The 23,980-nt window shown below is 40.5% G+C and overlaps 2 protein-coding genes across 13 annotated transcripts in view; one reads left to right on the forward strand and one right to left on the reverse strand.

Moving 5' to 3' along the window:
* The window catches only part of PTPRO (protein tyrosine phosphatase receptor type O), a 192,371-nt gene extending 175,628 nt beyond the window's left edge, over nt 1-16,743 (forward strand). For all 5 annotated transcript variants that reach the window (XM_067559141.1, XM_067559142.1, XM_067559145.1 and 2 more), the window contains 6 exons: nt 1,501-1,635; nt 4,376-4,498; nt 6,191-6,345; nt 9,189-9,324; nt 13,291-13,411; nt 13,873-16,743. In XM_067559141.1, coding sequence (XP_067415242.1) covers nt 1,501-1,635; nt 4,376-4,498; nt 6,191-6,345; nt 9,189-9,324; nt 13,291-13,395 — 654 coding nt within the window. In that variant the 3' untranslated portion in view covers nt 13,396-13,411; nt 13,873-16,743. The remainder of the gene's footprint in view (nt 1-1,500; nt 1,636-4,375; nt 4,499-6,190; nt 6,346-9,188; nt 9,325-13,290; nt 13,412-13,872) is intronic.
* Nucleotides 16,744-20,067: 3,324 nt separating this feature from the next.
* EPS8 (EGFR pathway substrate 8, signaling adaptor) overlaps nt 20,068-23,980 on the reverse strand; it is a 198,716-nt gene continuing 194,803 nt past the window's right edge. For all 8 annotated transcript variants that reach the window (XM_067559146.1, XM_067559151.1, XM_067559149.1 and 5 more), the window contains one exon: nt 20,068-21,314. In XM_067559146.1, the coding sequence (XP_067415247.1) occupies nt 21,201-21,314 (114 nt within the window). In that variant the 3' untranslated portion in view covers nt 20,068-21,200. The remainder of the gene's footprint in view (nt 21,315-23,980) is intronic.

Genomic DNA, 23,980 nt, shown 5'->3' on the forward strand with positions numbered 1-23,980 from the left:
CTTGTGAAAAGTGCTGTGGCATCTTTAATGACTACAAATGGTTGCCATATCTGTGTTCTTGTTATCCACTGAAACAACTCTAACAGTCTTTGGTTTCACATTAGGATCTTAGTTCAGTCCTGACTAAAATGGGAAGAGCATTACTGAATCAATATCACCACTCCGTGCATCACTTTGGATGTCTCCCATCTGAATACTGAGAACGCACTGACCTTATTTATTTAGCTTCTGAGATCTGACAAGATCACAGAACTAAGTGATAAGGCCACACAGACTCTTTATTAATATTTAAGGAAAAAAGAACGTGTGAATGTGATGCTTTGAGAGTCAGAAAACTAGAATGACAATTTCATAGCATCCAGATATACATGATGATCTCTTCAGCTTTTGTCAGTTCCGTTTTTATATTTTAGATGTGTTTAATGTTACAAACAAAAATCACCTCCCAATCTGTCCTTTAGATGCAGCACAGCTAGTTTGGCAGTATTTGGCTTATTTTGATGATCACTCTCCCACTTGGCACCTCATGGTAGTTTCATCTCAAACCCTAGTGGTCACAGTAATCTGCTTTCCAACAACAACAGAAGTGGGCCACATCAGTTGTATATACTTCTTATGAAGCAAAATGAAATGTGTTCTGTAGTTATAAATTATTATGAGTGTTGCGTTTGAACTGAGTCTTTTACAGATGGTAAATGCTGAATTAGACTGCCTGTAGAAAGTGCTTCCAAATCATCAATATTTTAATTACTTGAATGCTGTAGGCTGACACATCCATAGCCCAATTCATGTAGGAACATACCATGTCTTGAATGTATCGCAATTTTTTTTCAACAACTTTCCAACCTCAGTTCTTCTGATAATCTCCTCCTGTGCTCACTGTAAACAGGCAGCCAGGGTCATAGTTAAATCAACCCTTAACACCCAGCAAATATGCCTGATGTTAATTAGCAGATACTGAAATGGCATCTTGTGTTTTTTACAATTACCCTTTTCTACAATAACAGTGCCAAAAAAAGCATCTACAAATACAGATTAGCAGAGGGATAGGGGATAAGAATGGATGGGGTATAATTTCTCCTAAAGGTGCTTCAGGTTTAGTAAATGATAACCTTTTAAGAGTTATGACTTTTAGAATAATCTATAACTATTATTTTAGGCCTAAGATTACCAGGTATATTACTGATTTAGGTCCTGATCTTACAAACACTTATGCATGTATTCCTTAGCTAGTATTTAGGACTCAAAATCTCCTGGGAAATGTTTTGACTTAAAAAACAAATAAATCCATTTTTCACCGAATTAAAACCAACAAACAAAAAAAACTTTGTATAGCTTCTTCATGTTAGGAATTACACTTAAAAAGCTCTTTTTGAATTCTGGGGTTAAACGTTCAAAAATGTAACTTAAAAACATGTTATAAATATGCTCCTGAGGAAAATGTATGTTCTGAAAGGTCTGTGAAATGAACTATATTAATAAACTGCACCTGTCTCTTAGGGCTACAACTCACCACAGGAATACATTGCAACCCAGGGACCATTGCCAGAGACAAGGAATGATTTTTGGAAGATGGTTCTGCAACAAAAATCACAAATCATTGTTATGCTCACTCAGTGTAATGAAAAAAGAAGGGTAGGTAACATAATCCTATGTGTATTTTTCAAGGAAATAAATAACTTCAGTGGTCATTCAGTGCTTTTGTGTTATTTTATAACACAAAGCAGCAATATAAGGCAAGATCTTGAAAGCCCTTTGAACCCAAAGTTCCTAATGAAATCAACAGGAGATCCAGAAAGGGGACCCATGGTCATTTAGTGTAAACTTTTCAGCTCAGGAATGCTTCTATTTGTTGTACTGCTAGGGCACTTAGTGCAGAGGGACCCCTATTTGAATTGGGACCTCTGGGTGCTACTCTAATACAAATAATTAATATTTAATGATAATAAATAATAAGTCTAAAATGCAGGTGCTGAACTTCATGGGTAATGGTGGCAATGTTTGACTCCAGATGTGAACTTCCTGAAGTTCAGTTGTGTTTGAACCTGAGGTTTTGCTTTGGCCCCATCTTTAGTAGGAAGTTACCAGTTGTAAGAGGCTGAGTAGATTTTATCAAAAGTTAAAGATTCTTACATGACTCAAATTAGACTTTAAAAAATGGTAGCAATAGGAACAGGATGGCTCAGGCTGAATCCAGGCTAGTAGCGACTGAAAAATTGTTACTATATGATGGCTTTTTGTTGATATCTCTGAAATGAGTGGTGGACCCAGCTCAGTTCCTAATTCATACGTGTCTATCCACATTGCAAAAACTATAATCACAGTTGCCACCAGTTGTCCCTCTTATGGGCAGTTTCAGCAGAGATATAGAGAATTGACTGGGCATGGTGATTGAAGTAGGTTCTTACGCTCCCTTCAGGTCAGCACATTGTTGGGGCATCACGGAGGAGCTGCCAGAGTCCATGCTGTACTACTTCTGTGGATGAATAGAACACTCATTTCCTAGGACCGTTGTTCTGGCACTTTCCAAGAGAACAAAACAATACTAAAATTAAAGATGGCAACAGTGATTTCTCTTGGTTGAAGCATGCCTCCAAATATCATGTTGTTCTCTGTAAATTAGAATTTAACTCAACGGGCTCTGTTGCACGTTTTCAGTGCAGCCATTATAACAGATATCAACTTAATAGTTATTCTTTCATGAAGCTGAGATAAACAAATCAGTGCAGCCTTGGCCATGATATTTGTAACCTATACATTTGATTCCCAGCTGTTTTATCATCTGTGAAAATGGCTAGAACTAACACACGCACAAATGACATGCCAGATGTCCATGTTGGAGCTGTATAAAAATAACAAAACATTATTTTTCAAAATGGAATATAAAATATAATAATCAGGTAATACATGTACAGTGCATATGATCTCGGATAGGTTACTAGTAAAGAGGCATAGGGTGCAGTCTGATGATGACACCCCACTCCGAGTATCTATCTTGTCTGGTTTGGATGATGCAGTTCAGTTTCTCTGCCCGTGTCGGGGTCAAGTCATGCACCCGTGTTGGCGCATGGATAACAGTGAGCTGGTGACGGCTGAAACCAGCTAAGCTCGAGGCAATGTTGGTGGGTTTGGTGAAGCAGCTGGGAGAGATGGCAGAGGTAATATTAGCCCCTTGGATTGAGGAGGGAGTATACCTGTCATTAGTTAAGTGTTCACTACTGGGGTGATTGTAGACCCCCCTGCTGCTGTTTGACAACCATATCACAGCAATGGCCCAGGTTAGCTTTTTTTCCCTTCAGTGTCTGGCTGGAACACTCTGGCCTTTCCTTCTGGGCACAGACCTTGCCAGTGTTATCCACACTTTTGTTACCTCAGGACTAGGCTATTGCAATGCTGTCTACATGGGGTTACACCTTAGAACCATTCAGAGACTGAGGCTGGTGTAGAATGCAGTGGTTTGGTTACTGAGTAGGGCATAGTGACAGCAGTGCTCCAGGATATACACTAGCTGCCCATTGGTCTCTGGGGGGAATTTAAAGTGTTGATTATGACCTATAAAGCCATGAATGGGCTGGGACTGGCCAGTCTGAGGGACTGCCTCTCTCCTCATGCCATACTGCCCCCACTGCAGTCAGCATGGACGCTCAGCTGGATCCTCCTCCTTGTAAAAGAAAGAGGGTGACTGGCAGGCTGTTCTCTGTGGGAGCTCTGGGACTCTGGAACTTGCTCCTCCCACCCTCTTGTTCCAAAATAATCCCGATTTGGTGACTCTGCAAGCACGCTGAAAAAGACACCTGTTTGACAGGGCCTCTGGACAAGGCTGAGGCTGTGCTGCTTAGATGGTGAATGAGATATGCGTTTCCTGTGGAATGGATTTAAATGCTGCTATGGTTTAATTGTATTGCATTTACTGTACGATTGATTGTTAGGGTGCCTGGAGCCGTGGTTGGTCATCTTCATTATTTTAAATCTAAATAAAATAAGTAAATAAAAATATTACATCATGGTCCTTTACACTGCAACAGAGAACATTTGGAACATATATTTTTGTTCCCTTTCGTGTATTATCTTGTTCACTGCATTTTGGAAACTTGTTATTTGAGATCATCAAAGCTCTTCTGTTAGGGATTACAACTATCTACAGTCTATGAGCTTCCTTTCTTTTGCCATTTGAGGCTGCTTTTCTGAAGCTTATAGGAGCTTCATTTTTGTGGAGAGTTTACACACACATCTACATAACACACAGGTGCACATATGTGCCAGAGACCTATCATAGCAAATTTTGTTCACTTGCTTAAGTGCCAAGCAAAATTCTGCTGTGTTGCTTCCCAAACCTGAGTCTAAAGAGATTTTGATTGTCCTGTTTTTCTTCTAGGTGAAATGTGATCATTATTGGCCTTTTACAGAAGAGCCTATTGCTTATGGGGACATCACAGTGGAGATGCTCTCTGAGGAGGAGCAAACAGACTGGTCTTACAGGAACTTCAGAATCAGCTATGTAGGTGAAAGTGAAAGATGTTTCGTTGCTTTTCATTAGAGATCAGCCCATCCTGCAAAATTTGGATCCATATCTCAAATACTCCACAATTCAGGGGTGTTCAAATCTGGAGTTTTGGGGCAGTTAGTTATAGACAGAGGCATGAACAGCAACATTCATAAATAGGTTTTGATTGCAAACACCTTCACATTTCAAGGACGTTCCAATCTGGGGTTTTGGTTCAGGCCTGTCTCTAGTTTTTATCCATCCCAGGCATCTTCAGAGAGTAAGGGATAAAAAACGGTTGCCTCTCTAGCCTAGATCCTACTAGACAAATGTTCACATAACAAAATCCACTACCAATTGTTATGCTTTGTATCTTGCTGCTGTGGTGCAAAGGAATGGCAATGGTGCCCTAATTGGACACCTGAGGATTCCCAGGAGGATTGTTAACTAGTATAGAGTGAATGTACAGCACCTAGCACGATGAGTCCCTGATCATGACTAGTGTATCTAAGTGCTAGTGTAGTACAAATAATTAATGATAATGGTTGGTTTGAAGACCACATTTCCTTTTTTTTTTTTTTTTTTGGTCCTGTATATCAGATGATGGTCTTTTTTTCAATTATAAACTGTTCAAGACCTGAAAGTAAGAATATAGAAGTTGAGGAATATTGTTTGTAAAGGAGGTAATTGCACATTATTCTTGGCATTCTTTTGATGCCGTGCCCCCAAAATGCTCTCTCATAAAACAAAGTTTCATCCAGGAATGGTATTCCATCCCTTGGTACTGTGGTAATGGAATGTTTTACTGTATTAACTGATCTAAGCAGAGAAAGTGGGAGGGACCTGCTGCATATCCTAATCTTTCAAACACTTGTACTTTGTTGAGGGTCAGGCACAGGCAGGAGTACAGCTAGGGATGGGCAAAACAATTGTACAGTGTAATGTGAAAATAGAACTGAATCAAGCCCCAGCCATTCCTGTGCACTCGCATGCTCTCTAATTTGGACCAGAAAGTCCATTCTTGAGATATTTCCAGTCTATCAAAATCAGGAAGTACAGGAATTCTTTTGAGAGCATCAGATTTCCAAACCAAAGGTGTAAGGATAAGCATCCAGATGTTCAGGAGTCTATGCCGATGGCCGCTCTGCCTCCCAATGTTTTGAATGGCACGAATAGCTACAGCAACCATCAGTTGAACTCATGCAAGAATGGGAGACCAGTACAGTGGTTTAGAACCTTAATTTACAGCATTAACTGTTCTGAGTTGTGGTGATCAGAAACTGTCACTTGAGTGCATTTGTCTGAAAGCCAGATCCTTGTTTGTCAAAGTACTGTCCTAGCTTTCTAGTATGTTTCAATTAGAGCTGTTAGCAATTTTTTGAATGCCAAATATTTTTGTTAAAACATTTTTTTGGAGAAAAAACGTTTGTTTTTTGTTTTTTGTTCAATGAAACCTGACCTTTAAAATTTCTAAGTTTATAGTCTCTCTTTTTTTTAAGGATTTACAAAAAAAAATTAACTGAAAAAATTGTTCCTTTTTGAAACACAGAGCAAGAATGATGTTGAAAATTTTCACATAAAATCTTTACCATTTTTGGCTAGCTCTAATTTCATTAGTTTGCATTTGTAAATGCTTGAGTCAGACTGAAAGTGACTGCACAGCTAAAATGAGTATGACCATGCTGTTGTTTTGTTTTTCCCCCTTAGGCTGATGAGGTGCAAGATGTGATGCATTTTAACTACACTGCCTGGCCTGATCATGGTGTCCCCACTACAAATGCTGCAGAGAGCATCCTGCAGTTTGTACAGATGGTCAGACAGCAGTCAACAAAGAGTAAAGGCCCCATGGTCATACACTGCAGGTAAAGGCTTAATTTTCCATATTTCTTTAATGTGTAACCATTCAAATCCATTGACAAGAAGACTGGACGGGAGGGATTTTTTTCATCTTTCAGGGATAGAGAATTGTAATATTTTGTCTTATGGTAAAATTCTGGTCCTATTTCAGTTAGTGAGAGTTTTGCCATTGAGTTATATGGGACCAGGATTTTGTTCTGCGTTCCAGATGTAAGGAGAGAAAGAGAGTGACATATAATATATATTTTTCTCATAGTGAAGTATTACAGGCCAGATTCTCACTTGAGGTAAATTGGCATAGCTCCACCAATATCCATGCCGCTATGTTGATTTATATCAGCTGTGGATCTGGCCCTACCATTGCATTTCCATGTTTTTGCAATTCAGATGGAGAAATCAAAACAGTCTGTCAAACAGTATGCCTTTTCCCTACAGAGAAGTACTTTGCATAAATCATCGCTCTCAGATAACTTGGCTTTCAGTCCACCATGCTGGGAGTTAAATCCATAGGCGGGCAGTAAACCATATGCCACAATATATAGGATTTTCTTTTCTTGAGGGCAGTGTTTTAATATAGTAACTGTCACTTTTGTTCATCATCAGGCTTCCTGTAAGACACTACTGAGCTCTCTGAAGGCAGCTGCTGCATTAATGATTGCACCAAATTGATTCCTGATGTAACTCCATTGAAGTGACATCAAAGATTAATTTGGTCCATAATGTGTAATGGTAAGACTGCTTGTGGTAATGGTAGATTATTATAGGGTTACTTAGGAAAAAGGTCAGCTAGTGTGTGTTTAAACTGCTAGCTATACCCTGAATGGAACTGACAGCTTCATGGAGCTATTAACCCCACCTCCCTACCTCATCTATCCCTAAGGCATCCACTCACGAGCTATGGGTATGTATAGATACAGTTATGTTGCATGCACACAATGTCAAAAGCCTCCAGCATGACTTCCTTATTACTGAAGTGGTGTTTAGAACTGGCTGTCCTTTGCACTCACAGGGTATGCCCTAAATAACCATGACATTACTCAGCAAACAGCCATTTTCAGTATCACTCTTTCTAGTTCCTCATGTGATTTCCAAAATTCTCCCTAGGAAGTGGTGCAATAGCAGAACTTTTCATTTCTAATAGTGTTCAGTCCTGCACCTCTCCTTATGAGTTGTTTCACAGAAGTTACTAGGTTAACTCATGGTGAATAAAGCTGCAGGATAGAGCCCTAATGCAAAACTAGACAGACATTGGTAGGCTCAAAGAGGGGACTTATCTACATTTAGTTTCACAACCCTATATGTAACTTCCCTGCTCATGCCTACTTTGCATCAGGAGGGTTTGGGGGCTGGCGATGAAGCTCTAGAACATCAGTGAAGTATCTTACTTTTTCATAGGAATAATATGACCTGCAGAGAAATGTGTTTTCGGATACACTGCACTCTAGCATTCTAAGTCAGTGCATGGATAGAAGAAATGATTTCATGAAATCAGTGGAAAAAATGACCAGATTAATGTTTTCTAGATACTTTTGGAGACCATTAAAATTCTTCTCTAACTTTAATGAATGCATGAAATTGATACTGTTACTAAATATATAAAACTGACCTTCTCTTATCAGAGTCATAAGTTTATTATTATATCTGTTGGATATCTATTTTATCATGTCTGCCAAATTCATTCAATTGGATTAATTGATTAATGGTAGGACATGTCAAAAACTTGTTATTGGATTCATAAATTTTTACCACATCTCTCTCATATTTATGAAATCAACCACTTTTATTGGATTAAAAAATATTCTACCAAAGTCCCAGATATATGAAGTTCTATGCATCTGCCTAGTCAATTTATGCCTGAAGCCATCCCTGGTCAGTTTAAAACTTTTCTCTGAGGTATGCAATGAATATTTACCAACTTCACATAAGTTGCATCAAGAATGTGAAAGCAAGGCTTGGTTTCAGAATGTTGGATTCACACCTATTTATATCGAACTGTTCAGCACCTTTAAAAATCAGGCCTAATAAAATTAAAAACTAAGATTTTCAATCTCTCTCTATATATAAGAAAATAATATATTGTTTGTGAGACTTTTTGTCTCTTTCTCCCCCATTCCTCTCCCCCCAGTTAGCCTCTTAAATCCATATTTTGGCATCTAAATAGATGGTCTGACTTTAAAAAGTACTGAGTACCTGGCAGCTGAAAATCTCTTCTGTGACTCTCAAAGCCAGTCACGATGTCACAGTGACCATTTCACAAGACGTCTGTTGACTTTGTAGCGTTACGAAGCTAAAACCTTGTGGAACTACAAGTGTAACTTCATCAAGCTCATTTGCTGTAGGCACAATGAAGTAGGTCTACCTGAATTCACAAATACAGCTCGAGTAGTTTTATACCTCTCGTCGTTAGAAGAAATATAAGGGAGAAAGGGAGTTGGCATTGGGAGAAAGATGATCAGTCAACAGAATGTGAGAGAGAGTCAGATTTACCCCAACTGCTTTGACCCAGAATATCGTTCTGAGGATCTGCATTCTTCAACCCAGATAGTTTCAGCTAGGCAGAATTAGTCAATTGCCTATCAGCACCTCTAGATAACTATATTATAATTTTTAAAGAAAGGTGATATAATTGCAAAGCCATTAGTCCTGTGCATTCTTTATAAATGTATTGTGAATTATTGTGTGGCATATTTTCTAAGGATTAATCAAGTGTTTGAATCCAGTGCAAATTAGACGTATTTTCATCATTCTGAATTACAGCACAGTATCTGCTTTCTGTACCCCACAACCACTCATCGCCTGCATCCCCACTCCAAAAGAGTAGTAACCTGTAATGATGTGTGTGTTACAGCGCTGGCGTGGGACGAACGGGAACCTTTATAGCATTGGATCGGCTCTCACAGCACATTCGTGATCACGAGTTTGTAGATATATTAGGGCTGGTGTCTGACATGCGGTCCTATAGGATGTCCATGGTACAGACGGAGGTATGAATTTCATCTTCGTGTATTTTGAAAATACAAGGTGTTAAAAATCTGTATTGCACTAATGTAGTATCAACTCTTTCATGCTCTTCTCTATAGTGTGCCCTTGGATCATTCTGCTGCAGAGTCCCTTGAGTTTCTGACACAGTCCTGTAAATAGATAAAATAGTTGTCTTCTCCATGTTAAATGTGTAATACTTTCACATTTTTATCAGTCTGCTATATAAATTATCAATACATCGGAGTAGATCAAAGTACTTACTTACAACCTGTTTGAAGCTTTCTAAAGCAGACAGGCTGGTCCCATCTTATAAGAAACTAGTCTGTGAACAAGCATTACAATAGAAGTGTATGAATTATTTAAAATACACCATTTTTAAAAATATTGGACTTGATCAAGGGCTTAAATGATTTATGGGACTGGAAGTAGGATCAGACCGCTATTCAAATCCACTCGAGAATTTGGAAAACAAAAACAAAACAAATAAAAGGCAGCAGGGAGAAGCCACAACAGGTTTTTACACACGCATCTGTTTCTTGGCTAAAAAGTTTCTTTTGAAAATTTTCAAACTGGAAAATTAAAAAAAAAAATCATCAAACTACTTCTGTGAAAAATATATTATTCCAGAAACAAATAGGAACAAAATTTTTAGAACAGAGTTTTTTCCCCCCTTTTCATTCCCAAAAGCTTTTGTTATAGCTGAAAGTTTTCATTTGCTGCCAGCTGCCTGTTGGCTGTGTGAAACAAGCTGGTGATCTCCAACCAGTTCCTAGCATGGAGACCACGTCACAATACCACCACCACAACTGGCAGCCTTTACAGATATGCAAAGGATTTACTGGGCTGGAGCATACACTACCCTTAGATATATGGGTCACTCCAGATGAGGGTTGAAGCAAATTAGCTGAGATAGTATGAGGGCAGTGCCATTGTCCATCTTGTTGATGTCCTTTAGAGAGAGGACTTCATTCTCTAGCGGAATCAGGCCAGGACCTTTCACCATCACTTAAGGACCTGATCCAATGCCTATTGATGTCATAGGAAAGACTCCAATTTAAATCATGGAGATTATTTGGTGGGGGGATTTTTAATTCTTGAATGTCACTGAGTTACCATGTCGTAGAAGAGGCTTTTACCTCTGTGCAGTTGAATATGGACTAGAGGAGAGTAATGTGAGAAACCAGGAGGTGACGCTAGATCTCCTTTTTGGTTGGGGAGTAGGGTGCTCCACAGCCCCACACAATCCAACAACTTCCATATTGTTTCCAAGTTTCATACTGTTGCCCAGCTGGTCTGTTCCCGGCTGCATTGGCATTTTAGCAAAGCATCACTAGGTCCTCTCTCCCTCCTTCCCCCTAATGCACCTGCACACTTATATACTGACAGAAGGACTTTGTAATGCTTCGGAAAGCTAGATCAAGATTAAAGTGCTCCAGGAACTGGTGCCAATGGGCAGGATTAAATACGAGGGAGCAGGATTTGGCCCACTGGCGCTGTGAATGAATTAGGGAGATGCCTGTTTTATAACTTTAGTCAACAAAGCTTGCTCTAATGCAACCTGACAAACAGGAAAATCTTACCTCGCAGGCAAGATGTCATCCACGTGTGTGTTTGCCAGCGCTGACCTCTTCAGGTTCTTTCTTTTTAAATTGGAGTGGAGTTTCCTAGTCTTTATAAAGCTATACCCCAGCAGGCCACTAGATGTCAGTGTAATTTAAGAGCAGCCAGGACTGATCAATTAGAACTTTTCATTACAAAACTTGAAGCCCCACACAACTCACCTGGTTTCATGTGCCTTCCAAACTGGAAACTTGGCTGAGGTTCACTGGACAGTGTACCAATTGAATGCACTCCAGGTGAGTTTAGAGGAGAGATGAACCTGAATCAAAACCTGGGATCCCAGGTGAATGGATGTTTGAAATCCAGTTAGAAGTCAGATCTGCATTTTGCGCTGGCTTCATAAGGTGTGTGTACACTGGAATGAAAAACCTGCAGTTGGCCCAGGTTAGCTGACTTGGGCTCATGGGGTTCAGGCTTCGGGGTTGAAAAATTGCTGGGTAGGCATTCAGGCTTGGGCGGGAGCCTGAACCCTGGGACCCTGTGAGAGTAAAGGGTCGGCTCCAGCCCGAACCTGAGCCTGAACGTCTCCCCAGCAACTTTTAGCCCCACAGCTTGAGCCCTGCGAGCCCAAGTCAGCTAACCCAGGCCAGCCACGGCCATGCCGTGGGGCTTTTATCCCTGTGTAGACGTTCTGATAGTTTTAAGGGGCTGAACCAACTCCCAGAGTCTGAATAATTCTGGAGGGGAGATTTGAAATCCAACCCCCCGTTTTGTGGCTTGAAGCTATCTCAAGCGCCACAGTCGTCCGTCTGTGCCAGGTTTTGAGCGAGTGTTCTCTTTCTACACACGGTCCAGAGACAGACTGATGGTTTTATCAAACTTTACCTCCATTTAGGTTGGAATGAGACTAAAGCCTTGTCTACACTAGCGCTCCTGCTGGCAAAACTTTTGTCGTGCAGGGGTGTGAAAAAACATACCTCTGAACAACATACGTTTTGCCAGCATAAGCACTTGTGGGGACAGTGCTGTGTCGGCAGGACACACTCTCCCACTGACGAAGCTCCCGCTGCTCGTTTAGGTGGTTTTATTTTGTCAGCGGGAGAGCTTTCTCCCATCGACAATGCGTCACACGTTATAGATACGCAGGCATAGAAAGTCACCAAGTATGGCTTTTATTTGCCTAAATGTAAGGAGTGTAATGCTTTGAGATGCTCTTCTGGGCATAATATATTTTCAAGCAATAAGAATATAAGGGTTTTGTACAGAATATCCTTTGTATATCCAAGTACTTGCAAAATTACACATACAAGAATTGTTTCATATACCAACCCCTGAAATGCAGCTATGGCCAGGGAAAATGTAGCAGTTATTCAGTAGGGCCCTCCAAAGCTACCAGATAGGTTGCAATGGCAGGGGAAGTTAAGATGGTAGAATACAATTACCCAATTGTAAATTGTAAATTGGCCAGCACCATGGGGTTAACATGCCTATTCTTGCAAACCGTCCCAAAGATCTTTTAATGACCAAAGATGAGAAAAACCTCATCTCACCAAAAAGGCCCCTCTTACCACATCAGGGCAGTACTACCTCAGAGGGGGGACTGCCACCTAGAGAATCACCAATGCTGCTTCTTGTAGCTGGATTTTCCTTGTCGGCCTCCTCTCCACCTACTGACCCTGCTTAGTTTGTAAGATCGGACAAGACAAAAGCCAAGGTGGTAAGGGTGCTAAGCATATATAGATTATAAAGCCAGACAGCCCATAGTGATGATCTAGTGTGACCTGCTGCCATAACACAGGCCACAGAACTTCGCTGAATTAATTCCTGTTTGAACTTTTGTTTAGGATAAAAAAATATCCAATCTTGCTTTTAAAATGGGCAGTGATGGAGAAGCCACCACAACTCTTGGTAAATTGGTCCAAAGGTTGCTAACCTGTTAAATCTGTGCCTTATTTCCAGTCCAAATTTGTCTAGCTTCAACTTCCAGCGCTTGAACCTTGTTATACCTGTGTCTGCTAGATAGTATCAAATAACATCCTTGATCTCTTTCACACTTATATCTGCATATATTTTATTGTCTTACCTACTTACCATTAGCAGATAGCATCATTCTCCAAGTGTCATACATTCAGTCAACATTACTAAAGTCTATTAATTACTCAGTTAATTAAGAAGAGTCAAGAACAGTGACATGGGCAGTTCTGATGAGCTTTATGCTTCCATTGGTACTGTGTATGATGAGCTAATTTCTTGAATGGGGACACTGCTATGCAGACAGCATACTATTAACTACAGATATTATTTAAGAATCAATGTGCAGACTATTGTTAGCAGCTATTACTTTACTGACCAGCTTTACCCAAGCTATCCCAAGTGCAAAAATATGTATGTTTGGTCTTTCCTCCCAGGAACAATACATTTTTATTCACCAGTGTGTGCAATTGATGTGGCTAAAGAAGAAACAGCAGTTCTGCATCAGTGATGTCATATATGAGAATGTCAGCAAGTCCTAGATCAGAGTCACAGCTGGTACGTATGACAGCGCCACCCCTAAAGTTCGGCTCCCAGTTGATAATCCCAGTGCCCTGGTGTAATTAATGTTTTACATCAGGACTTTCATTATACGTTTTCCCATACTCTAATAATTCTACCTTATGGTTGAAGCTTTCCATGCCTGGTCTTTCCTTCGGTGGTGGTGGTGTGTGTAGACAGTGAGAGGAAAACCCCTTTGAGTTGGAGTGGAATGATAAATCATACATTTCTTAGCATTTTAAGACTTTCTTTTTGGCTCACCAATCATTTAAAAAAAAAAAAAAGCTGACTGAAACTTTCTCCCAGCTTTTCATATAAATCGTCCTGATGAGGTTGCTGCACTTTCCTAAGGTTAGCCAGCTATCCCTTCCTATACTGAGTTTTTGTAAAACTAAAAATAAATGGCTAATGTTATGTAGCATTTTCAAATAGGATCCATTTCCTTTGTTCTTTTCCAGATGAGACCGTGAAGTACACCCATCTTCCCTGGCTTCAAATTTTTTTTTTGATTGTTTTTTTTTGTTTGAACTGCTAGCTGTTTTGCCATGGAAGGCCACTGCTTTGCAGTACATGGACAATAAAAGAAAGATACTTTAAATTTTAGAAGCACTGGGGAGACTTAGCCTTAAAGAGCCTGCTGTGTCTTTTGGACTGTTTAATTTCTGGACATTTTTTAAATACTGGACCAAATTCAACTAAATCAGGATGGAAAAGATACTGAAATATGTGTGTAAAACACAGTACTGCAGAAGAGTGGTTTTTGTTTTGGTTTAAGTTTTTCTGTGCAGGTTGGGCTTAAGGTTAAAGCACGTGCAATATTTTTTTAATGGCTGAATCTGAATGAAGAAGAACTTTCTTCATGTGTTGCTGATCTGTGCTGAAGTCGCTAAGAGAACAGGCATTGTTAGTATCTAATAATACCTCATTAGTGAATACAAGACATAAACATACATGAAGGATTGTGGATTATGTGAAGAGGAAATGGGATATTGATTTGACTCTGTTTATGGCAGCATAGAAGTACTGTGCTTCAGTGGAGTAGGGAGAATACAATACCCATGAAGCTTTATTAACACTCCAAAATAGTAAAGTTCAAGACTGGAGTGGAAGGCCTACATTAGAAAGCTTCTGTTGGTCTGGTTTTTGATTGTGCTTCTCCTAATTGAACTGCGGGATTGTTCCTCTACTCTTTCAGTAATACCCCATATCAGGTAATTTTCAGATTGAAGCTATAAGGAAAGTGCAGAAGAATTTGGAGTTGGATAACCTTTAGACTCTGTTGCTGTAGCATTTAGCTGTCTGAGCAGTCTCTGGTGCCTATACCCCTCATTTATTGTTGTTTTAAATATATTCGCCCTGTATAAAAATGTGAAGCTGATTCATGCCGAGGAAAAAAATAGTTGCTGTAATGAATGCAGCATCCTCTTTCTGATGAGCTGGGAATTGAGGGTGATGTGGAAATGAGGGTTGTGGCATGTTAAGGGAATTGTTTATGGCTTTGTTACAATGATGGTGTCAAAGCATCGGTATGGATTCCTGCAGGAACTTGGGGGTTGGGTTTTGTTTTTTTTGGTTTGTTTGGTTTTTTGCTGTCAGTTTCATTTTTAGTCAGTGTGATGTGGTATTCCTTTGGCTTTGTATAATTCCAGTACATCATGTGTATTGTGACATGAATGCTTTCAGAGTGGATGGCGATGGCATTTTTGTAACCTAGTGCTTTTTGTCACTTCATTGGACGTAAGAGGCAACGGTACTAAATGTAAACAAACAAACAAAAAAAGTGAACTGAAAGTAAATACATGGGATTGCTTGCCTGTGAAAACATCACCATGAGTAAGGCTGCTGCTTTTCCCACCTGGCTCTCTCTACCGTGACTGTGGTGCTACTGCACCACAACCCAGGAACTGTAAAAGAGCCTGAGGAGAATTTGGGAGATTTTTTTTTTATGCTATATTAGCATAGATCTATTCCCCTCTCAAAAAGTAAATTGGGTACTTGTGAAGGGTTCCAGACTTGCACAGATGAAAGCTACATCCTCTGATCACTAAATGGGTATGGTAGAGGTGGCAGCAACTCTGCTTTCCCCACATATCTCCCACCTGTGTGTCTCAGCCCCTGTCATGGAGGGATCATCATTATGGGCCAACACATTAGTTCAGTCTCCACTTCTGTGTCACTTGTATGGTGATGCCGCTCAATTAAGACCTGAAATGTAACCGCCATTTTTTTTTTAAATTGGGTATTTAATGCTGGTGCAAAAGACCGGCCTGATAGTCCTGGAGCCTGAAATCCTGTCTTCATGGACAGAACTGGTAACTGCTCAGGCTACAACAGTGCAAGCTTCTTCCACTGCCCCACCAATGTGCCTCAACCCTGAGCCGGAGGGTGCCACAAATGACAACAAGGGTGCCATTTTCTCTAGGGTGGCTATTGCACAAACAGCCAGCAGTCAGTCTCTCCTGACCTAAGCAGAATTCAGAATCACAAACTAGTACTAAAATCCCCAGAGCCATGCAGCTCTTGCCGCAGTCCATATTTCTGTATGTATTTAAAGCCTTCCTGTGCTTACCTAGGAATCATTCTGTCTTATATATCTGCATGCACACAAAGTTCTTTGTTCAGTAGGGGACATGAATACCCTAATGGGTGGTTGATTCCTTCTAAAATGGGCATGGACCTCAGCTGCAACAGTCATAGCTGAAGTTCAAATACCCCCATGCCACATGGAGATGGGGCTGGCTTCAAAATTTGGATCCAGGTTTGGATTGCAGTTTCCCCTCCCGACCAAAGTACAGAGGAGTTTGGCTCTGGGGTTTTGGTTCAGGCGCCTCTCTACTGTAAAGTTGAATAGACCAAACCTCCTGTAGAATTATGGTTCATGCACATTTAGATGTAGATCATCACTGTAGTGGTTTCAGTACACAGATATATACCATACATGCTGGCCATAGAAGTGTAGGCATTGTTTTACAATCAATGGAAGGAGAAAACAAGTGTGTTGATTTCATTCTGTTGGAAGTGTTAAAGTTTCAAACAAAGCAGTAATGTGTACAAAATATCTGTTTTAGGCTTAGCTGATTTGAGGTTGTAGAATAGACTTTGAGCTTGAGGCCAGAGCTGTGTGAACTTGAATGGCACAAATAACACTGGTCAAAGAAAACCTCCTGGATGTTTTGTTTATTTTTTTGCCGTCGCTGTCCATTGCTCACTCATTCTCTATATTCTCCATTTAGAAACAGAAGGTAATTAGTATCACAGCAAAGCTGGACGTTAGACACAGCCTGAACATACGACTGTAGATTACAACTTAAAAAAATTCCAGACTTACGCTTAGGTAACCAACTTTGCCAATGGTACAACCTACCTGGCCCCAAACACACCTGCTAGAATTCAGCAGAGATCTATGTAAAAGCCAAAGACCTATTTACCTTAAAAGGTTGGCATGATTATCTTTTCTTTTTGGTAGTTAGTACAGATCGTGATGGAAAATTTCCTGTAGGCTGCCCCCTGTTTGAGTTACACACAGAAGGCTGGTAGACCTTGCGGAGGCTAGCCTTTATGAGGTTTAGAGTGAGGCGCAGGCTCTCATTCTAATGGAGGTCGCTCCATTATCAGCCAGCATGGCCTTCCTGAGGTGAATCTGACAAAAGGAGGTGCTTAGCTACCAGAGTGATGGGTGTCATATAAGAACAGAGGACAGCCATCTTCCTGGCCATGCAAACTGCACTCAAGTGGACAATGCAATCATTGGTGTTGAAAGCTTTTTCCTGCCCTTCAGGGAGTAGGAGGGGATCCAGTAGCCTGCCACAGTTCAAGGGATGGGCCTATGGTTGTCATAGCATTTGCTAAAACTACATGCAAGTGCTGACTTTTGGTGTATGTCCCTTGCATTTCTCCAGTTATTTATTAAGGAAAGGAATAGTAGGTTCAAAATTACTCAATTTCAATATCTACTATTGCAAAACTATTTGCACTTTATTCATCAAACTCCTGGTCCTGTGTTTTAATTCTCAAGCTTGTCCTTCCCCAAATCAATCAACCCACCTACTCAAATGAGCTTTAACAATCCCATTTACATGATTTTTAAAGGAGCCTGGGTGAAAATCTGTAGCTTATTTACCAAAGCCGGAGTTATTAGTTTTGATATCTTCTCTGGTGTTTCTACAGTGTTTGTACAAATGCTGAGAGGTGCACATGGTCAAGTTCCTTTTGCCCCCATTCTGACAGATAACAAAGGGTAGCTATTTTATCTCTGTGTGAGGTGCAACACCACACATGAGAAATAGAAACAATGACTAATCTTGTTAAACTGCTGCAGCAGCAGAACAAAAACAACATAAATGGAACAACATAGAAGTGGGCTGACCTGAAAGGAGGTTGTTTTAAAAAGCATTTGATGAACAGAAGGGCTCAAATATGATCAAGCCCCTGAACGCAGCTGAACACACACTGGTGTGACTTAAACAGAGACACAATACCCCTTTCATGCATACAGCTCGAGGCCTTTCTTATACACATCCATATGACCCTATTTTGTGTATGCAATGCACACACATGCAGATGGAGTTGGACAATCATTTGCCAGACCAATATTTTCTTTATGAACCTGTTGTCCTTACTCAGGAGCAAAGTCCCGATTATAGTGCAACTTGCTTGAATAAGGTTGTACACATACAAGCTACAAGGCCGGTAAGTTGAAAACCAGTCACTTGTTTATCCAGCTGAAATGACAGTGTGTCTCACATAAGACCATTCTCCCCCCTCCAGGAGTGTCTGCTTACAAATTCTTCCACCAAGCATGTTTGTTTTCCTTGATTTCCTTCTTCTCCTTAGCAAAGCCGTGAGGTCTCAAAGCACATACGTTAACATTTATGCTGTTGCTTAATTCCCACTACAATCAAAGGGAGTTCAGCCCACCCTCAAGTGCTCTGCTGCCTTGAGAGCTGTGTTTCAATACACAGTGCTACTGCACCTATGATTTGACCCCAAGCCTAAGGTGATGCTGCAGCCTAACAATGTCACTGAGGGGTGAGGAAACCCACCCCAGTGACATGTTACACGGACATCAGAGCTTGTTTGCACAGTGTCAGGAGTAGAGCTGCTGCTGCTCACAGAGGTGGTTTTATAATGTTGACAGGAAGAGCGCTCTCCCATCAGCATAAGGTGGCGTCATCAGACATGCTGGACATGTAGTCTCACAAGGGTAGAGTCTAAATTTCCCAAAGCACGGTTATAATAAATCTTACTTGTAAATCACCACATTGCCTGAGCCATGTGCTATTTAACATAACATTGGGTGACCTCTTCCATAAGTCTTTTTTCTTGAGGCACTCACTGTGACATTTTTGAATGGTTGTCTTTTGCCATGCTCTTGCTAGGGAGAAGTGAGTCGGGTGTTAAGTGGATGGGCTGGGCAAGTATGAAGTGCCCAGAGACTGTTCACACCTTCAGAGTAATTGCAGCAAAAGGGGATACCTTCCCAAATGCTACCCAGCTTTCAATCTGCTAGGCAGGGAACACATGTCCTCTTTAATTTAGCATAGACAGTGCCATAAAATTGTAGCTTGCCGTGGTGTGGGTATCAGCTCAGACATTCACTTTACCCTGCTGCTAGTTTGTCCTTAAACAGCATCAGGATGATTCTTCCCCCCCCCCCCCCCAGTATTTCCATAGACATTATTGCTGTGGTCTCCTTCCACTCAATGAGCAGCCATCATAGAAAAAACTTCCAGAGGAGGATTATGCAGCTTACTCCTTTCGTCAGCTCACATGGACTATACAACTGCAGTGTGTAGTTGCCATTTCCTTTTCGCCGAAAGTGAATCAATCCTTAAGTGATCCCACAAACTTGTGGAAGGGTGTGTAAAGCTGTGACTGTCATCTAGGGTAACTAGATTGGGGAATAAACTCCTATGTAAGTCAATGCCCCCCATACCATGACTGTCCCTATATAAAATCAAGACAGCTGGTCACTCTACTGCCCTAACGGGTGGCATTCTTTTTAAGTCGAAGCAAAGCGACTCCACTTTCAGTTTGCCAAGAGCGTAATACAGTTTTATGTAGGTTTTATCTGCTGCTTACTCTGTGCTTGATGTAAAATAAAGCAAGGTGCAACAGTCTTTTGTCAGTCATGCATTGCCTACTCACAGTAGGGAGACAAAGACCAGGAATGTTGCACTATTGGAGAGGACTGGGCCAACATCAGTGTGTCAAGTTAGAGAACTGGTCAAGGTGACATGGTGCCAGTGCAGAGACAACATCTATCCTATAATGCTAAATGTCAGAGTTTGCCTAGATAAAATAGTTCCATGCAGCCAACTCAGGAGACAAAACCATTTACCCCCACTTTTTGGGGGAGGGGAGAGGAACACTGCATAAACCTAAGTGGGTCAAACTGTGGCTGTAGGAGTTTAAAATTTAATACAGGATTCTTCACCTTCCACGCCTACAGCTTGTGAGATTACTGCAGTGGAGCACGGCGAGACACTATTTACATTTAATACACACACGCAGTGAAAGCATTTGTAAGGTGCTTTGGGATGAATGGCATTAAATACATTTATTAAGATTTGGGTTTTTCATGTTATGGAGCAGATTACAAAAGATGATTTGTTTTTCTAATATGTATAGGAAGAGCACACTCGAAGGACAAAATCAGGACCATTTCCTTGCCTCAATCCCTTCTTTGTAACAACAAAGATACAACTCTTTAACATACAGCAAACACTGCTTATTGCGGACTTTTAGCTGAATTGTGAAAAAGGCACTAATGAAACTAGATAAATGAAGTGTCAGTCTTTATACACGTGAAACAATAGAACCTTTTGTGACAAACTGTTTTTCGAAAAATATTTTCTGGAAAGTGTTCCTCTCCTTCCCCCAAAATCAATAATTTTTCAAAAGTTTAAATTTATAAATAAACATTTTTTTTCTTTTTTTTTTTGTAACATACTTGACATTTGGGATCAACACAAAAAAAAGTCTGGATTACATTTCCTTTTGACTGGTTAAGTTACCAACCAAAATGCAAGCCTATTAAAAATACTGTGAATATCTTTATAGCTATCAAAAGCAGATGTGACCACCTTTGTAGGCTGACTTGTGTGTTATTGTTTTCTATTTATTCGTTGCTATGTAATAGTATGGTTCGTAATCAGTGAAATAGAAATAAAATCAAAGTACAGAATATATTCTCTCGCTATCAACAGCTTCATGAGTAATAAAACACTTTGCAAGAGATGCAAGAAAAATTCAGCCTGTATTCCAAAAGGTGTTCTAAACATTTAACCTTTGAGTTAACCTTGGCATCAAGAACTTTTAAATAAATCTGAACATCCCGCTGTTCAGAGCACAAGAAGGGAGACTAAGACAAAAGGAGCGAATCTCAGACTACAGCAACAGATGGAATTTAAACTGTTATATTAGTGAAGGTCCAAATATGTTTTACTGCTGACTCAGCTTCATTTGAATAAATCAAAAGCAGCAATGTGTTTCTGATTATCCACAAACAGCATGAAATGGTTAATTCGACAAGGCTAAAACTCATGGTTGGGTGTAAGGGTTTTCCTAAGTGCCAAGACCTTCCACTGAGTAGTTTTTTTAATCCCAAGTGGTAAAGGGCCAGGAATGGATACTTCTGTCAAGTCCTGTTGCATTGTTTCTTTATGGCAACAAGTTATGTCTACAAAATAATATAAATCAGACATTCCCCTTCATCGCTTCCTAAAACAAAGCTTCATGGAATAATGCCAAGGACAATGGAATTAAAAGAAAAAGGAAGAGACATTCAGTGACTACTTCCCTCATCAAAAGATTCCACTCCTGAATCTGTGGCAGCTGCACTAATTTTTTCTTGTCGTCTTCTCATAATTTCCTGTAGTTCTGAGCTTCCACTGTTAGCCTAAAAATGAAAAAGAGAAAAGTTAATTTGTGGTTCAAGCACAGGATGAGACTTTTAATAAGACAGAAGGCTCAACGGTAGGTCTTGAATCCACATTTAGGCTCTCATAGCTAAAATGCCCCATTCAGGGCAGCCCTTAAGGGACATCCTAAATAGTGAGGAGGGAGGGACTTAATCATATTCTTAATGCTTTCCCAAATGAGGCTTGTAGGCTTCTAAATAAGTTCAGCCTGATTTTCAGTCCTGCTGAGCATTCTCAGCTCTCACCAAAGTCAACAGAAGCTATTGGGTACTCCAGGATAAAGCCCTGACCTCAATTAAGTCAATAGGTGTTTTGCAATTGACTGGGGCCAGGATGTCATCCTTTTTAAAATTAGACTAAATTTATTTAGGAGCTTTAGGTCTCAATCCTGCAACCATTTATGTAAGGTGTTTAATTTTACATTAACAGTACCACTGAAGTCAATGGCCATCCACAAGTTTAGGTTTGAAATTAGGCGAAAGTTTCTAACCATCAGAGGAGTGAAGTTCTGGAACAGCCTTCCAAGGGGAGCAGTGGGGGCAAAAAACCTAAGGGCTGGTTCACCCTCACCGCGCGATTCGGCGGCAGTCGACGGGAGTTACGCAAATTACGCTGAGTAGTTTGCGTAACTGACGTCGAATCCTCAGCTTCCCTTCTGCACGCTGTCTACAGATCATGATTTGAGGACTTCAGTAACTCAGCCAGAGGTTAGGAGTCTATTAAAGGAGTGGGGGGAGGCAGGGCGAGATTCTGTGGCCTGCAATGTGTAGGAGGTCAGAATAGATTATTCTGGCCTTAAGAGTCTATGCATGTGTGTAAAGTTGAGCACACACACAAGTGTCTGCAGGACAGGATCTAACTATGGATTTAGGAGCCCCACTTTATCTACCAATTTTATCTGCTGTATAAGCAGTTTTGCACATGGATTTGTCCATGTCATATAACCAACCCAAATAATGTTGCCTGAAAAGCAAGTCGGTGAAGTTAAAAAAATGTATGTTCTTAGCATTCTACACTGATGGAAGTCTCTGTTCTCGTACAGACCATTTGGTAATTTGAATGAAGTCCTTAGCATGCAAGCTTTTAAATATTATAATTATACTGGAAACTTCCACATTGTATATTACTTTAGTGGATTACACAGTTGGATACAAACCCACTATACCTGTGTAACAAAACTATCTTAAGAACTAGGACAATCTTAACCTCGCTCATAGCTGATCTCAAGTTTGCGTCATATGAGGCTAGCAGCAGTTTCCTTATGCAAAGGATAGTTCGGTAAACAACTCTTCAATTGGTTCTTAATTATAGATCTTTACAATTTATGCCAAATTAGACTGATTACAGGGTATTATCCAATAAGCGATTTTACTTGAGCTAACTGCTAAGCAACACGACGTGCATATTAGAAAAATTACGCATCGTTTTCAACTCTGCGGAAGTCTAATTCTTCTATTTAGGCATGTTCATAGTTCCCATTAATGGAAATGTGAAAGGGCATCAACAGGAATATGAACCTCAAATTAATAAGGAAAACAGACAATGTCAAGGTATAATGTTTTGAACTTCTATACTACTTTCACCAGAGGAATAAACACACACATCATTCCTCCAAGGGAGGCAACTTGTTATTAATCCCATGTTACAGATAGGAAAACTGAGAGCCAGACAGATGAATGGCCAAATAATCCTCAGGTGCACTAAATTCAGTTTGCATTGCATCCGTGGTGAAAACTGAACTTAAGCTGTCTGGAGAAACCCTGGGAAAATTCCCTCATGCAGGGAGGACTGGCTGGCTGGCATAAAGCAGGTGGATCTGCCTACTGTGCCTGGTCCACCACCTCTAGCCATTGCCTTGTCTGCTGGAGTTCAGCTGCCTGGTTTGGGAAGTGGAGAGGGCATGGCAAAGCTAACCTCTGCTGGGCCTGATGCCCTCCTGGAAGCAGCAGTATACCTTAAAGCTGACCCCTTGAAGTTTTCATTAGTCTGGGGCTAGGCAGAAAGCCCCCAGGGAGCTGTGATCAGCACCCCCTTCTCCACTGTGTTTAAGTTTTGTATGGGCACAGTTGAGCTCTAAGTGATTTACCTAAAGTTACTCAAGGAGTCTGTAGCAAAGCCATGAACAGAACTCAGATCTCACTACTCTACGCCCTTTGTTTTGGGCACAGTCTTTTTTTTTTTTTTTTTTTTTGCAGCACGCATGATTATGACCATGATTATGTAGTAGCCACAGAAAGCCCAAGAAAAGTTTTGCTTTGTCTTCTACATTTGAATTCTGTTTTAATTCAACAGAATGGAGGACTTTCCTCACAGTCAGAGGTGGAAGACTGATTAAAAAAAGTGCAGCAGGAGATAAAGCAAAATGGACATTTAAATTATTGCACTTAGCATATTATTTTTCCTACGTGTACAACTACTGAACTCCAGTTGCCTAAGTTTAAGGCACAGAATCATAGAAACAAAGGACTGAAAGGGACCTCGTGAGGTCATCTAGTCTAGTCCCATGCACTTATGGCAGGACCAAGCATTATCTAGACCAACACTGACAGGTGTTTGTCTAACCTGCTCTTAAAAATCTCAAATGATGGTGATTCCACAATCTAGGTAATTTATTCCAAGGTTTAACTGCCCCGATAGGAAGTTT

Source organism: Emydura macquarii, unplaced genomic scaffold (genome assembly GCF_026122565.2).
Source record: "Emydura macquarii macquarii isolate MOO-44397 ecotype Brisbane River unplaced genomic scaffold, CSIRO-AGI_Emac_v2 contig_2205, whole genome shotgun sequence".
In the NCBI taxonomy this organism is placed as follows: Eukaryota; Metazoa; Chordata; order Testudines; family Chelidae; genus Emydura; species Emydura macquarii.